Source organism: Haliotis cracherodii, unplaced genomic scaffold, assembly GCF_022045235.1.
Source record: "Haliotis cracherodii isolate W230 unplaced genomic scaffold, xgHalCrac1.p SCAF_13, whole genome shotgun sequence".
In the NCBI taxonomy this organism is placed as follows: domain Eukaryota; kingdom Metazoa; phylum Mollusca; class Gastropoda; order Lepetellida; family Haliotidae; genus Haliotis; species Haliotis cracherodii.
The window spans coordinates 36,512,912-36,530,749 of NW_027266268.1; the positions used below are offsets into that span (position 1 = coordinate 36,512,912).

The window sequence follows — 17,838 nt, forward strand, 5'->3', positions numbered from 1 at the left end:
CAGGTGGTAGTGTGTGATTGATCTGACAGGAAGTCCCAGGTGGTAATGTGTCTGTATTACTTGTGTGGGATATATTATACTGTTCATAGTACCGTATTCCATGTAATAAGCGCCCATGGCAATATTTGCTAATATATTGGCTAGTGAACAATACCAGTTAGCACTTTTCTTGGTTTGATATGAAACTGAGTGACTGCAGGAAGAAAGTCAGAAATGGACAGATTGACCTTGTATGTCTGACCAGAGTAGACAATGATTGAACTATCATTAGTTTCAATGTGCATGCTACATCTAATAATTAATACAACCATACTTTTCAGATACAATCAATCTCACAAGCCTCCCCCTTCCCTATAAGAAATGCCCAATCCTTTATGCTAATTTCGAAACCTGGGTATCACAAATATAGGACCCTTATTCCTCAGAAATTGTGGATCATTTGTTATAGTTAATGACCTGGCCCTGTGGCAATCTGTGACTCTGTCCTGATGATAACCTGTAACAATTTGTGTTAATAATGATTTATCTCTGGCCATATGAACATGATGAACATTATTAGTTGCCATTACTACTTTAAAAGAATTAACATATTTTCTTAATAACTGTAAGTGCTATAATGGGACCCTTTGTCAGAAAATCTAATTTACCTAGCACTTGTTGTTTTGTACACTGCTTTATGGCCTTCACTTATTGGAGACTGGTGTCTATTTGGACCCTGCACTTATTACAGGAAATATGGTATATTCAATCCCGGAATACTTTTGGATTTGTGTATGGATCTCGTCTGTTGATGATGCTGGTGTGGTATGTGTTGGAAGATGGCTTGTGCTAATGCTCCCTGTTGGAGTTGTGTAGTAGTGGGATGGGCCCGTGTAGATCCCGCGGAGAATAGGTCTTCAGCAACCTATACTTGCCGTAAAAGGCGATTATGCTTGTCGTGAAAGGCGACTAACGGGATCGGGTGGTCAGGCTCACTGACTTGGTTGATACATGTCATTGATCCCAATTGTGTGGATTGATGCTCATGCTGTCAATCAGTGGATTGCCTGGTCCAGACCCGATTATTTACAGATCGCCGTCATATAGCTGAGAATTGCTGAGTGCGGCATTAAACAACAAACAAACTAACTAACAAACAAACAAACAAACAACCAACCAAACAAACAAACAAACAAACAAAAGTTAGTATTCCCTCTCTCCATTGGGGAGTTAAGTGGTGGAGTGTTGCTTGTGCTGATGTTGCTGTGTCTGCTGTTACAGGCGCAGGTGAAGGCAGACATCCAGCCGAAGGACCCCCCTGGTCTGGAGGCGCCGGTCCCCCCAGACACAGGGGACAACCAGGAGGGTCAGGACGTCCTCCAGCAGCCCATCGCGGACGAGGATGACAAGAAGGCAGCGGAACAAATTGTGAGTCAATGCTGCAATAATGCTCATATGTATATACTGATGGTGCAGGATGGTGTCTTATAGTGCCTGATCATACTGATGGTAGGGTTTTGAAATCACTGCCAAGCTTTAGCAAAGTCAGTGCCTCATTTGCCCGACTCATTATGTCAGAGTGAAACTTCGTTCATGGGTTGGACCAATCTAATTGATGTCGGTGTATTGTTACTTCAATAACTCTGCAGGACACGCTCTCTGACTGGTTGCGAGTCATATTGTAGGAAGTGACACGCTCTCTGATTGGTTGCGAGTCATATTGTAGGAAGTGACACGCTCTCTGATTGGTTGCGAGTCATATTGTAGGAAGTGACACGCTCTCTGATTGGTTGCGAGACATATTGTAGGAAGTCATACGCTCTCTGATTGATTGGTTGCGAGACATATTGTAGGAAGTCATACGCTCTCTGACTGGTTGCGAGTCATATTGTAGGAAGTTACACGCTCTCTGATTGGTTGCGAGACATATTGTAGGAAGTCATACGCTCTCTGATTGGCTGAGAGACATATTGTAGGAAGTCATACGCTCTCTGACTGGTTGCGAGACATATTGTAGGAAGTCACACGCTCTCTGATTGGTTGCGAGACATATTGTAGGAAGTCATACGCTCTCTGACTGGTTGCGAGACATATTGTAGGAAGTCACACGCTCTCTGATTGGTTGCGAGACATATTGTAGGAAGTCATACGCTCTCTGATTGGTTGCGAGACATATTGTAGGAAGTCATACGCTCTCTGACTGGTTGCGAGACATATTGTAGGAAGTCACACGCTCTCTGATTGGTTGCGAGACATATTGTAGGAAGTCATACGCTCTCTGATTGATTGGTTGCGAGACATATTGTAGGAAGTCATACACTCTCTGATTGATTGGTTGCGAGACATATTGTAGGAAGTCATACGCTCTCTGATTGGTTGCGAGACATATTGTAGGAAGTCATTCGCTCTCTGATTGGTTGCGAGACATATTGTAGGAAGTCATACGCTCTCTGATTGATTGGTTGCGAGACATATTGTAGGAAGTCATACGCTCTCTGATTGATTGGTTGCGAGACATATTGTAGGAAGTCATATGCTCTCTGATTGATTGGTTGCGAGACATATTGTAGGAAGTCATACGCTCTCTGATTGATTGGTTGCGAGACATATTGTAGGAAGTCTTACGCCCCCTGATTGGTTGCGAGACATATTGTAGGAAGTCATACGCTCTCTGATTGGTTGCGAGACATATTGTAGGAAGTCATACGCTCTCTGATTGGTTGCGAGACCTATTGTAGGAAGTCATACGCTCTCTGATTGGTTGCAAGACCTATTGTAGGAAGTCATACGCTCTCTGATTGGTTGCGAGACATATTGTAGGAAGTCATTCGCTCTCTGATTGATTGGTTGCGAGACATATTGTAGGAAGTCATACGCTCTCTGATTGGTTGCGAGACTTACTGTAGGAAGTCATACGCTCTCTGATTGGTTGCGAGACATATTGTAGGAAGTCATACGCTCTCTGATTGGTTGCGAGATATATTGTAGGAAGTGACACGCTCTCTGATTGGTTGCGAGACTTATTGTAGGAAGTCATTCGCTCTCTGATTGGTTGCGAGACTTACTGTAGGAAGTCATACACTCTCTGATTGGTTGCGAGACTTACTGTAGGAAGTGACACGCTCTCTGATTGGTTGCGAGACATATTGTAGGAAGTCATACGCTCTCTGATTGGTTGCGAGATATATTGTAGGAAGTGACACGCTCTCTGATTGGTTGCGAGATATATTGTAGGAAGTCATACGCTCTCTGATTGGTTGCGATACATATTGTAGGAAGTCATACGCTCTCTGATTGATTGGTTGCGAGACATATTGTAGGAAGTCATACGCTCTCTGATTGGTTGCGAGACTTACTGTAGGAAGTCATACGCTCTCTGATTGATTGGTTGCGAGACATATTGTAGGAAGTCATACGCTCTCTGATTGGTTGCGAGACTTACTGTAGGAAGTCATACGCTCTCTGATTGGTTGCGAGACATATTGTAGGAAGTCATTCGCTCTCTGATTGGTTGCGAGACTTACTGTAGGAAGTCATACGCTCTCTGATTGGTTGCGAGACATATTGTAGGAAGTCATACGCTCTCTGATTGGTTGCGAGACATGTTGTAGGAAGTCATACCCTCACTGATTGGTTGCGACTCATATTGTAGGAAGTCATACACTCACTGATTGGTTGCGAGACATATTGTAGGAAGTCATACGCTCTCTGATTGGTTGCGAGACATATTGTAGGAAGTCATATGCTCTCTGATTGGTTGTGAGACAAATTGTAGGAAGTCATACGCTCTCTGATTGGTTGCGAGACATATTGTAGGAAGTCTTACGCCCTCTGATTGGTTGCGTGACATATTGTAGGAAGTCATACGCTCTCTGATTGGTTGCGATACATATTGTAGGAAGTCATACGCTCTCTGATTGATTGGTTGCGAGACATATTGTAGGAAGTCTTACGCCCTCTGATTGGTTGCGAGACATATTGTAGGAAGTCATACGCTCTCTGATTGGTTGCGAGACATATTGTAGGAAGTCATACGCTCTCTGATTGGTTGCGAGATATATTGTAGGAAGTGACACGCTCTCTGATTGGTTGCGAGATATATTGTAGGAAGTCATACGCTCTCTGATTGGTTGCGAGACATATTGTAGGAAGTCATACGCTCTCTGATTGGTTGCGAGATATATTGTAGGAAGTGACACGCTCTCTGATTGGTTGCGAGACTTATTGTAGGAAGTCATTCGCTCTCTGATTGGTTGCGAGACTTACTGTAGGAAGTCATACACTCTCTGATTGGTTGCGAGACTTGCTGTAGGAAGTGACACGCTCTCTGATTGGTTGCGAGACATATTGTAGGAAGTCATACGCTCTCTGATTGGTTGCGAGATATATTGTAGGAAGTGACACGCTCTCTGATTGGTTGCGAGATATATTGTAGGAAGTCATACGCTCTCTGATTGGTTGCGAGACATATTGTAGGAAGTCATACGCTCTCTGATTGATTGGTTGCGAGACATATTGTAGGAAGTCATACGCTCTCTGATTGGTTGCGAGACTTACTGTAGGAAGTCATACGCTCTCTGATTGATTGGTTGCGAGACATATTGTAGGAAGTCATACGCTCTCTGATTGGTTGCGAGACTTACTGTATGAAGTCATACGCTCTCTGATTGGTTGCGAGACATATTGTAGGAAGTCATACGCTCTCTGATTGGTTGCGAGACATGTTGTAGGAAGTCATACGCTCACTGATTGGTTGCGACTCATATTGTAGGAAGTCATACACTCACTGATTGGTTGCGAGACATATTGTAGGAAGTCATACGCTCTCTGATTGGTTGCGAGACATATTGTAGGAAGTCATATGCTCTCTGATTGGTTGTGAGACAAATTGTAGGAAGTCATACGCTCTCTGATTGGTTGCGAGACATATTGTAGGAAGTCTTACGCTCTCTGATTGGTTGCGAGACATATTGTAGGAAGTCACACGCTCTCTGATTGGTTGCGAGACATATTGTAGGAAGTCATACGCTCTCTGATTGGTTGCGAGACTTACTGTAGGAAGTCATACGCTCTCTGATTGGTTGCGAGACATATTGTAGGAAGTCATACGCTCTCTGATTGGTTGCGAGACTTACTGTAGGAAGTCATACGCTCTCTGATTGGTTGCGACACATATTGTAGGAAGTCATACGCTCTCTGATTGGTTGCGAGACATATTGTAGGAAGTCATACGCTCTCTGATTGGTTGCGACTCATATTGTAGGAAGTCATACACTCTCTGATTGGTTGCGAGACATATTGTAGGAAGTCATACGCTCTCTGATTGGTTGCGAGACATATTGTAGGAAGTCATACGCTCTCTGATTGGTTGTGAGACATATTGTAGGAAGTCACACGCTCTCTGATTGGTTGTGAGACATATTGTAGGAAGTCATACGCTCTCTGATTGGTTGCGAGACATATTGTAGGAAGTTACACACTCTCTGATTGGTTGCGAGACATATTGTAGGAAGTCATGGCAGGTTGCACAAAACATGTTGTTTGGTTGGTTACGGTCTAGAAAGTGATGAATTTGTTATTCATGATTGGAAAAGCCACAGAGATGCGAAAACTGATCCATCAACATCAAAGTGAAAGTTGTAAACGCAGTGGCCGAACAATCGCGTCCGAAAAGAGAGACATGACAACTGATTTTAGGAGAAAAGGTACACATAATTGATGTGAAGATTGTGAGATTATGCAGGAAATATGAAACTTAACTCACCTGTTCGTAAACACTGACATTTCCAAGGTGAAATTCTTTTCAGGGAGTCATCATTATTAAAATTTAGGTAAATGTTATAAAGCTTGTACATTTTATCAACATCCTTCAAGCTGCTGTACATAATGTATATATCTCATATCAGAAATAAACAACTTGTGGTCGTTGTTTATTGTACAATAAAACACTACAGGGAGAATAAACCATGATCGGCATGATGATAAGCAAATCCCCCTCATCATGCTCATTGTTTATTTCGTAAATAAAGTATAGTTTTGCCCTGAGCTGTTATGGTGCTGTGTACATGCTTTGACGTTTTAACAGTTTAGGGCAAAAGTATACTTTAGTCTTCAATAAATCCCGCAAGCAGGGTTGAGAAGTTTGCTAGAAATTCAGCAGGCTAATGTTTAAAGCAATTTATGCTTGCTCACTCACTCACTCTTATCTGACCTGTGAAGCTCCGGGGTTTACCCATGCTTGCCGTAAAAGGCGACTTTGTTTGTCGTAAGAGGCGACTAACAGGATAGAGTAGTCAGGCTCGCTGACTTACCTGATGGATGTCATTGTATCCCAACTGCGTGCATGTCAATCACTGGATTGTCTGGTCCAGACTTGATTATCTACAGACCGGCGTCATAGAGCTTGAATATTGTTGAGTGCAGCGTTAAACAACAAACAAAAAAACAAACAATCAAACAATCAAACAAGTATCTAAATATAGGTGGGATCTAGTGGTGGTCAGTAGGGGTGTGGTAAAGATGAGCTCAGTACCCCTGAGGGAAGAGTCAATTAACATAGTTAATGTAGGCTCCCTGGGGCAAACACCACCCTTAGGTTACGCTAGGATCAGATTATGGGTCAGCCTTGACAAAGCTCTTTCTTCAGCAGTGATAAGATAGTAATTCTGTAATTTATGGGGTTTGGTTTCTGAGAGATACAATGTCCAATTGTGTGTTTACTGGTATATTTGATTATCTCCTGTCCAAAAGTTCATTCAAGATGAACACAATTAAGTTAATCATATTAAGATGTAGAATTTCGCCTTGTATTTATGTTTAGGTTGATTGAGTAAATAAATGTGTATTAGATGGTTCTATATGAATCATTTGTGCACATTCTGTAACTGATTTTAAACTTTTTATAACATATGGATTGATATTTTCTAAGATAAAATGATTTTAGGGATGGTAACTAAACATACTAACTACGATTGCACATTATTGCATACAGGTGCATTTTGTAGATATAATTCAAATTTGTAAAATTCATATAGGTTGTAGAAAAACTAAATTACACACGTGTACAGAATTCTTGAAATTTTCAATAAAATTTCAGCACTTTCATGACGTTCTTCAAATTTACTCTTGTTGTTTTGTTATATTTTTCATGACTATTAAAAATGGCGATTTTGTTGCATATTCTTCTCAAATACATAGCTTATATGGAGGTCTCGTACTGTAGCTAGATGTGTTTCAGATTCCCCCAGTAGACGAGCATGAGAATGATGCCAAGCAGCCAGCAGCCAAGACAGCAAGATATGACTTATTTGAGGGTATGTTATCACCGTCTAGTGTCAGTGGTGTAAGGTGCCAGTAGTCACTGTGCAGAGTTGTGTCCCTTAGTCTTGCCAGGATCTGCTGATCTTAGCTTTGAATCCAGATTCTCCCTGATTATGATCCTTGGTTTGTTGGGACCCCAAATGTGTGGGTTTCACCAAATATCTACAGTCTACATCACAATGGGGTTTCATTAATCAGGGATCCAGCATGTCACATTAACTCATTAACATGGATATGCAGGATTAATTAACAATAAGCAAGATGTAGTGTCATGTTGGTACATTATGCACTGCAGTAGACTTTGCGAATGTGTGTGTATATGTAGGTTAGTTAGAAAGGGTACATGGCTTCATTGGGTAATTATTCACAGCTTTGATGGGGGCACGGGTGGCCCTAAGCGTCTAAGGCGCTGCGATTTTCTGTGCAGAGTTGCGTCCCTTTGGCACGCCAGAAAACTATGATTGTGGGTTCGAATCCTGGTTCGCCCCGATTATGTTTCTAGGTTTGTCAGCACCATACCCATACTCGTGGGTTTCAACGAAGTGGTAATCGTCTGAGACCTGCATCACTTCGTGCTTTCCTCCCACATTAAGCTGACATGCCGCGATATAACTGAAATACTGTTAAAAAGCGGCATTAATCCCACCTCACTCACTCTCTCACTCACAGCGTTGATACATTTAGGTTTTTAAAAATGTTCATGTACTTGTATGCAAGCAGTTCTAAATTAATTGGGTTATGATGGCTTATTTTGTGTATGTTACACAAATGCAACCAATACTCAGCTTCTCTGGAAGCCACTTGTCTGAAGCACAAGTGAAGGTTTATTTAGTCCACGAAGGTCAGTTTATTACCAAGATTTAACGCCGATCTACTGAATGCCAAGAAACAAGTTCGGCTTCTTGATTTATAAGCTTATGGCTGAGTGTAGTAAATAAAAAGTGGTGTAAAACGTATTTCCCTCACTCACTATCTATCAGTGTAATTGGAGGGGGCACGGGTGGTCCAGTCGTCTAAGGTGCCGTGATTCGCTGTGCAGATTTGCGTCCCTTGGGCACGCCAGAAGCCTATGATTGTGGGTTCGAATCCCGGTTCGCCCCGATTATGTTTCTAGGTTTGTCAGCACCATACCCGTGCCCGTGGGTTTCACCGTAGTGGTAAACGTCTGAGACCTGCATATCTTCGGGCTTTCCTCCCACATTAAGCTGACACGCTGTGATATAACTGGAATACTTTTAAAAGCGGCGATAAGCCCAACTCACTCACTCAGTGTAATTGGACAAGAGATTCTGACAATTAACTAGTCAGAGGTTAAGTGAACAGTTGTTGGTACCGTGCATGACGGCCCGTGTAAGTGGAATCAATGCATGATGATGACCTCCTCTTCAGCTGCCAAGCACCAGACTGAGAAGCAGAAGGCCATCGTGGCGGCGTTCCTTCACGCCTGGAACGCCTACAAGAAGCACTCCTGGGGTCATGATGAGCTGCACCCGATCAGTAAAACTCACTCGGAGTGGTTCGGTGTCGGACTCACACTGGTTGACTCCCTCGACACCATCGCCATCATGGGACTGAGACAAGGTGAGTGGTTGACTCCCTCGACACCATCGCCATCATGGGACTGAGACAAGGTGAGTGGTTGACTCCCTCGACACCATCGCCATCATGGGACTGAGACAAGGTGAGTGGTTGACTTACTCGACACCATTGGTCTGAGACAAGGTTAGTGGTTGACTCACTCGACACCATGGGACTGAGACAAGGTGAGTGGTTGACTTACTCGACACCATGGGTCTGAGACAAGGTTAGTGGTTGACTCACTCGACACCATGGGTCTGAGACAAGGTGAGTGGTTGACTCACTCGACACCATGGGACTGAGACAAGGTGAGTGGTTGACTTACTGGACACCATGGGTCTGAGACAAGGTTAGTGGTTGACTCACTTAACACCATGGGTCTGAGACAAGGTTGACTCACGCAATATAAGAACTGTTCATATATTCCAATTGTTAGCAGAATAACTTTTTTTCCAAAATTGCCTGCCAACAGCCACTGCCAACAGCACTGAAAAATTAGTTAATTGTATTTGAAGCTGTTGTGTTTCTCTCTGCAGAGTTTGACGAAGCAAAGGAGTGGGTGAAGACGAAACTGAACTTCAACGTGAACCGTGACGTCAACCTGTTCGAGATCACCATCCGCATCCTCGGCAGCCTGCTCAGTGCCTACCACCTGTCAGGGGAGGACATCTTCAAGGAGAAAGCGGTGAGATCTCTACAACTACATACTCCACATTACTCCTGTGTTTCTGCTTTGACTGCTGGTCAGTTGGCATGTGGCAGCATGAAAACAGCAGAGGGCCTGGCTGGTCAGTCCATGCTGATACGTTATATCATATGGTGGTATATTGATGTGATTATGAATGATATACGGATGGAGGATGTGCTGTGTATACACTGAATAATATAGAGAAAGATGATATGTGCTGTGTCTGCACTGGATGATGTAGAGAAAGATGACATGTGCTGTGTCTGCACTGGATGATGTAGAGAAAGATGACATATGCTGTGTATGCACTGAATGATATAGAGAAAGATGATAAATGCTGTGTATGCACTGAATGATATAGAGAAAGTTGATATGTGCTGTGTCTGCACTGAATGGTATAGAGAAAGATGATATGTGCTGTGTCTGCACTGGATAATGTAGAGAAAGATGATATGTGCTGTGTCTGCGCTGAATGATCTAGAGAAAGATGATATATGCTGTGTATGCACTGAATGATCTAGAGAAAGTTGGTATATGCTGTGTATCTATGCACTGAATGAGAGTATAGGACGTATTTCCTTCATGTATGTACGGTTGGTTGGTTGGTTTGTTGTTTTAACCCCGCACTCAGCAATATTCCAGCAATATGACGGCGGTCTGTAAATAATCGAGTCTGGACCAGATAATCGAGTGATGGATATCATGAGCATCGATCCACGCAATTGAGATCGATGACCGTGCATCAACCAAGTCAGCGAGTCTGACCACCCGATCCCGTGAGTCGCTTTTTACGACAAGCATAGTCGCCTTTTACGGCAAGCATGGGTTGCTGAAGACCTATTCTACCCCGGATCTTCACGGGTCCGTGTATGTACGGTATAATGTAAGATAGAGTATAGGATGTCTCTCTTCGTGTATGTCCTGTATAATGTAAGATAGAGTATAGGATGTCTTTCTTCGTGTATGTCCTGTATAATGTAAGATAGAGTATAGGATGTCTTTCTTCGTGTATGTCCTGTATAATGTAAGATAGAGTATAGGATGTCTTTCTTCATGTATGTCCTGTATAATGTAAGATAGAGTATAGGATGTCTTTCTTCATGTATGTCCTGTATAATGTAAGATAGAGTATAGGATGTCTTTCTTCATGTATGTACTGTATAATGAAGATAGAGTATAGGATGTCTTTCTTCGTGTATGTCCTGTATAATGTAAGATAGAGTATAGGATGTCTTTCTTCGTGTATGTCCTGTATAATGTAAGATAGAGTATAGGATGTCTTTCTTCATGTATGTCCTGTATAATGTAAGATAGAGTATAGGATGTCTTTCTTCATGCATGTCCTGTATAATGTAAGATAGAGTATAGGATGTCTTTCTGCGTGTATGTCCTGTATAATGTAAGATAGAGTATAGGATGTCTTTCTTCATGTATGTCCTGTATAATGTAAGATAGAGTATAGGATGTCTTTCTTCATGTATGTCCTGTATAATGTATGATAGAGTATAGGATGTCTTTCTTCATGTATGTCCTGTATAATGTAAGATAGAGTATAGGATGTCTTTCTTCGTGTATGTCCTGTATAATGTAAGATAGAGTATAGGATGTCTTTCTTCATGTATGTCCTGTATAATGTAAGATAGAGTATAGGATGTCTTTCTTCGTGTATGTCCTGTATAATGTAAGATAGAGTATAGGATGTCTTTCTTCGTGTATGTCCTGTATAATGTAAGATAGAGTATAGGATGTCTTTCTTCGTGTATGTCCTGTATAATGTAAGATAGAGTATAGGATGTCTTTCTTCATGTATGTCCTGTATAATGTAAGATAGAGTATAGGATGTCTTTCTTCGTGTATGTCCTGTATAATGTAAGATAGAGTATAGGATGTCTTTCTTCATGTATGTCCTGTATAATGTAAGATAGAGTATAGGATGTCTTTCTTCATGTATGTCCTGTATAATGTATGATAGAGTATAGGATGTCTTTCTTCATGTATGTCCTGTATAATGTAAGATAGAGTATAGGATGTCTTTCTTCGTGTATGTCCTGTATAATGTAAGATAGAGTATAGGATGTCTTTCTTCATGTACCGTATTTTCTTGAGTATAGTGCGCACCCATGTATAATGCGCACCCCCCTCTAGCGGGTTCAATATTTTGGAAAAAAAGAAATTTGAATATTATGCGCAGAAAAAATTTACACCGTACCCTTTCAGCGAAGTCCGGCAAACGAACGGGTGCTGAGAAACTTCGTCAGTACAAATTCGAAATTTGAGATAAAAAATCACCAGACATGTTTATTTACCGTTTAAATAGTATTTATTGTTCTGCTAGGCATTGTTTTATATCTAGGGATTAAGATTACCTTGTGTATTTTCTCGTAAACTAAGCCGGAAACAGCAATCAGCTGTACACACGTTTTCTTGGAATCGACCGGTGATTCGGTCAAGACACACCCAGTGATATAACTTTATAGGATTTTTAATGCAAGGATCGGCAACAATTGTATCTGAAACTATTTTATTTATCAGGAATAATATATTCCATTATTTTCTTAATTATATGCAGCCTTTACTAAACATATTTAAAATAATAATAACCCTAAGCGAAGCAGCTGATCGCTATTCCCGGGTATTATTTTTTACATGGAACATGTCTGACCAGTCACCGTCAAGGCTCACGCGCACGTGAGCACGTGAGCGCGAGAATTTCATGTTGACATAGAATCGTCAAACAAAAACAAATATGACTTTTAACGAGTCAAAGTATGTCATTTATGATATATGTATCCATTCTCTGTCAACTAAAGTTCGTTTCAAGGCGTCAATAGCGGTATTCTGACCGTGGTTGCTGTTAATAACGGTGAGTTGTGCGATCTTCCGATCGCTTCACACACGATTTCGCCGAAATTAATAAAAACAATATTATAAGAAATTTTGAATAAAATTAATGAAGTAAGTTACAAACATAAGTCCAGAAATACAAAGAACACTTTTTATAGACAGACAGTGTAATTACATAATTATTTTGCCTACTTCAGTATGGATTTGTTGACATGGTATTTCCGGTGTTTCGTGCTCACGGTACGTAATGTCTTTCCATGGGAGGAAAAAACATCCAAACTCATAATTCGTGTATAATGCGCACCCCCTTCTACACAGCTGTGTTTTTCCGAAAAAAAGTGCGCACTATACTCAAGAAAATACGGTATGTCCTGTATAATGTTAGATAGAGTATAGGATGTCTTCCTTCGTGTATGTCAGATTGACCTGGGCAATCGCTTGATGCCATGCTTCAACACGGGGTCGAAAGTCCCATACTCTGACGTGAACCTGGCATCTGGACGTGCACACGCGCCCCGCTGGGGTCCCGACAGCAGCACATCGGAGGTCACCACGATACAGCTGGAGTTCAGGGACCTCAGCCGCATCTCGGGGGAGAAGAAGTTCGAGGTACGACAGATCTGGGCATACTCTTGAAACAGTCTTAGTGTGTCGGCAATCTGAGTAGTCAAGTGTGTGACATGTAACCCTGTTTTGGCTGTATAACGAAGATGTGTACACTAAAGTTGATAAGGAAATGTGGTTGTTTTATGTTTTCTACCTAAGAGGTTTTGTTAAGGGCCCCGATACCTAATAGGGGTGAAATGATACAACAAGGTCACGATACGATACGTATCATGATACATAGGTCACGATATGATACGTATCGCAATACGCATATTTTCGTCAAATTATATGGAAACTTCATCCTATAAATAAATCAGAGCAGTTTCACAAGGAAAAGCTAGCTGTAGACACATTGATTGACAAAACTCTGAGGTCATTAAACGAGTAGTAATTTATTTATTTTAGCAAGTGTATCATCTTGTATCGATACAGAAAAAATATATAACATATTGTATCGTCGCATGAAAACTCATGAAAACTTAACGTGAGGGTTATAACAAGAACCAACCACTTGACCCCAATTGATTATTTGGAACACTGCTATGACACTGTTGCTACACGGCTGTTCCAGGATATCGTGCACGAGGTGTCCATGCATGTCCACAGCCTGCCCAAGACAAGTGGGTTGGTGCCAATCTTCATCAATGCACAGAGCGGCAACTTCCGCCAATCTGGCACCATCACAGTTGGGGCGCGCGGAGACAGCTACTATGAATACCTGCTGAAACAGTGGATACAGAGTGGCAAGAAGCTGGATGTGTAAGAAATGCAATTATCTTATGAGCGAACACTTCAACCACTAAGCTACCCCTGAAACTTGAGAACCTATCCCCAGCACCCTGTGTTTGCTGAAAGGGAAATTGAAATAAGGACGTCATGGTCTGATTGTGTGGTGGTTGTCGTGGACTTCGGTTGACACTGATTGTCATGTACACTGTCCTTGTTTCAGCTTCAAGGAGGACTATGTTGAGGCCATTGCTGGGATGAAGGAGAAACTGGTGCGAAGGTCCGAGCCCAGCAAGCTCCTGTTTGTCGGGGAACTCCTCAGTGGGCGTTCCTTCAGCCCCAAGATGGTAAGTCTATCAGAGTAGCTGGGAGGCATATGGATGTGTACTCATGGTTGTGTAGCTCACTGATGTGTAGCTCACTGATGTGTACTCACGGATTGGTAGCTCACGGATGGGTAGCTCACTGATGTGTACCTCACAGATGGGTAGCTCATGGATGGGTAGCTCACTGTGTAGCTCACAGATGGGTAGCTTATGGAGGTGTAGCTCATGGATGGGTAGCTCACAGATGGGTAGCTCACTGTGTAGCTCACAGATGGGTAGCTTATGGATGTGTAGCTCAGATGGGTAGCTCACTGATGGGTAACTCATGGATGTGTAGCTCAGAGATGGGTAGCTAACTGATGTGTAGCTTACGGATGGGTAGCTAATGGATGTGTAGCTCACAGATGTGTAGCTTATGGATGTGTAGCTCACAGATGGGTAGCTCAGAGATGGGTAGCTCACGGATTGGTAGCTTCTGGATGTGTAGCTCAGAGATGGGTAGCTCACAGATAGTTAGCTAACTGATGTGTAGCTCACAGATGGGTAGCTTATGAATGTGTAGCTCACAGATTTGTAGCTTACTGATGTGTAGCTCACGGATGTGTAGCTCATGGATGGGTAGTTCACAGATGTGTAGCTCAGAGATGGGTAGCTCACGGATTGGTAGCTTCTGGATGTGTAGCTCACAGATGGGTAGCTAACTGATGTGTAGCTAACTGATGAGTAGCTCAGGGAAGTGTAGCTCACAGATGGGTAGCCGGCAGATGGTCAGCTCAAGGATGTGTAGAACACAGGTGGCTAGCTTACAGATGTGACGTGGTTACAATTGATGAAATGAGCAGCGTATTTGACAACCTCAATTGAATGTCAAACAATATATACATTTTGCATTTTGGTGACACTGTAGGATTCTGTGGAGAGCCTGAGGTCAGGTTTGATTTTCTTCTCATTATTCATTATGGTTGTGGCTATTGCAAGATCCACCACACAAAGGAAACATGCCCTTGATATGTGTAGACCCATGAAGATCCAGGTAGAGAATAGGTCTTCAGCAACCCATGCTTGCCGTAAGACGCGACTAACTGGGTCGGGTGGTCAGGCTCACTGACTTGTTTGATGCATATCCTCGTGTCCAAATTCCCTGGATGGATGCTCATGATGTCAGTCACTGGATTGTCTGGTTCAGACTCAATTATGTACAGACTGTCTGGTCCAGACTCAATTATGTACAGACCGCCACCATATAGCTGGAATATTGTTGAGTAAGGCGTCAGAACACAGACAAAGAACCTTGATCTGTGTCAGGCCTAGGGTTTGAGTGTCACATAGAAGTACAGCTCCTGCTTGTGTTGCTAGGACCACCTTGTGTGTTTCCTGGGCGGGACCCTGGCGCTGGGCAGCTACTATGGACTGGGGGAGGATCACATGGACTTTGCCAAGGAGCTGACTCACACATGTTACCAAACATACAACAAGATGCCCACTAAACTCAGCCCTGAGATCACATACTTCAACATGGCGCCTGGTGCGCAGGATGATCTCATTGTCAAGGTAACCATTAAGCGTCAATGCCAGAGACTCGATTATCTGCTGAAACAGATTCCATTGAGCATAAAAGGTAAAATAGCGGTGAATGGATAAATGAAAATCAGTTGTAATATCAGGTTGTAATAGGTCTTCAGCAACTCATGCTTGCCGTAAAAGGCGACAATGCTTGTTGTAAGAGGATCAGGTGGTCAGACTCGCTGACTTGGTTGATGCATGCATTGTATCTCAAATGTGTGGATCGATGCTCATGTCTATTACTGGATTGTCTGACAAGCGTCAAGTGCTAATCGTTAAGATTCCATGTCCGGAAGTAAGAGGCGACTAACGGGATCGGGTGGTCAAGGTCGCAGACTTGGTTGAAACATGTCATCGATCCCAATTTTGCGTGGATCAATGATCAAGATATCAATCACTGGATAGTCTGTTCCAGACTCGATTATGTACAGACCGCCCTCATATAGCTTGAATATTATTGAGTGTGGCATTAAACAACAAACAAACAAACTTTAATCATTTGCTGCTGTTGACGATCATACAGATAAATTGATGCTAAAGTTACTTCCACTCACACCTGTCTTGCACCCCAGCCTCTGGATGCACACAACCTCCTGCGGCCCGAGACGGTGGAGAGCCTGCTGTACCTGCATCGCCTGACGGGGGACAAGAAGTACCGTGAGTGGGGCTGGCAGATCTTCCAGGCCTTCGAAAAATACACCAAGATCCCGGACGGGGGGTACTCCTCCATAAACAACGTCAAGAACATGGGTAGCCCAGGATTTAAAGATAAAATGGAGAGTTTCTTTTTATCGGAAACACTGAAATATTTATATTTATTGTTTAGTGATGATCCAAAGGTTATATCTTTTGATGATTATGTGTTTAACAGCGAAGGACATCCTTTACCAATCAACTGGACATAGCGGGGTGCTGAAAATTGGTTAATTATTGAATGCAAGCATATCTGGTGAAACAATTCAGTGACAACATATGATTGAAAGAGCAAGATGTGTGATTTTATGAGATTGCGAATCGTTAAACCAAACCGGGCTCTTTTTTATTACTCGATTAAATTTTCTACGTCTTTGAAATTAAATATGCACATGCAGAATTTTCTTTTAAAATATCAGAAGCTGAAAATAGTGCTGAATGTTCAGCTTGGAATGGTTATTTTAATCCAAATCAAAGACTTATTTCCTTTCCTTATTTAGTTTTTATTTGTGAAATATGTTGAGAAGTCTTCAAAATATTAACTTGATGAGTGTTTATTCTACATTTGTGAAATCTTTGCTTTGATCAACCAAGTATTGACAAAACCTGTTTCTGCTGATGCAGATATTAAGTTGAATATTTACTTCTCCTAATGTAAGTCAACATGCAATAATTGCTCAGTCTACATGAATGTTAAGTTTATAACATGGAACAGAGTTAACATCATCCTCTTGAGTCCAGGGATTATTTTGTCTTTTCGTATGGCCTGTGTGTGATAGTATGGAACTAAGGACATTGTATTGAACCAGCCTGAAATTACCTTATTATCTGGGGATGAAGATGATCACGCTGTGTAGCCATTATAGATGATATGCAAACATTTCATCAATATTTTTAATAACATGAACAAACTCAACCATATCACACACAGTTATATTCCTACCAGAAACTGTTTCTTCCACTGTTGACTTAATGACCTCATCACTTTCCCGTAAAGATCTTGGGTAGAATAGGTCTTCAGCAACCTGTGCTTGCCGTAAAAGGCGACTATGCTTGTCGAAAGAGGTGACTAATGGGATCGGGTGGTCAGACTCGCTGACTTGGTTGATGCATGTCTACGATCCCAATCACTGGATTGTCTGGTCCAGACTCAATTGTTTACAGACCGCCATCATATAGCTGGAATATTGCTGAGTGCGGCGTTAAACAGCAAACCAACCAACCAACTAGATAATCACTGTCATTTAGTATCAAATCTTCTTCCATGTTGTTTTCTATATGTCAACAAGACATTAAAACATGTTTGTTAAAGTGTTTCAACAAATAGAAAATATTAGTAATCTCTTTTCTCAAGTGTTATTCATGATTTACTCTGAAAAATTTAGTGTTATTGAGGCCTGAAGACTTAGCTGTAACGTGTTGTGATAGTTCACTGTAAGTGATATGTTTGTTCACGCCAGAGAGACCTATAGATTTCATCTTTTCTGATATGTAGAGAATATCACCCTTGTGTCT

The 17,838-nt window shown here is 42.0% G+C and overlaps 1 protein-coding gene across 1 annotated transcript in view; it reads left to right on the top strand.

The window, feature by feature from the left end:
* The window catches only part of LOC139459276 (endoplasmic reticulum mannosyl-oligosaccharide 1,2-alpha-mannosidase-like), a 30,329-nt gene extending 12,694 nt beyond the window's left edge, over window positions 1–17,635 (top strand). Inside the window, exons 3-11 of the mRNA XM_071240724.1 lie at window positions 1,261–1,407; window positions 7,217–7,292; window positions 8,689–8,880; window positions 9,414–9,562; window positions 12,830–13,018; window positions 13,587–13,774; window positions 13,965–14,088; window positions 15,424–15,618; window positions 16,203–17,635. Of these exons, the coding sequence (XP_071096825.1) occupies window positions 1,261–1,407; window positions 7,217–7,292; window positions 8,689–8,880; window positions 9,414–9,562; window positions 12,830–13,018; window positions 13,587–13,774; window positions 13,965–14,088; window positions 15,424–15,618; window positions 16,203–16,535 (1,593 nt within the window). The 3' untranslated portion in view covers window positions 16,536–17,635. The remainder of the gene's footprint in view (window positions 1–1,260; window positions 1,408–7,216; window positions 7,293–8,688; window positions 8,881–9,413; window positions 9,563–12,829; window positions 13,019–13,586; window positions 13,775–13,964; window positions 14,089–15,423; window positions 15,619–16,202) is intronic.
* Window positions 17,636–17,838: the final 203 nt, after the last annotated feature.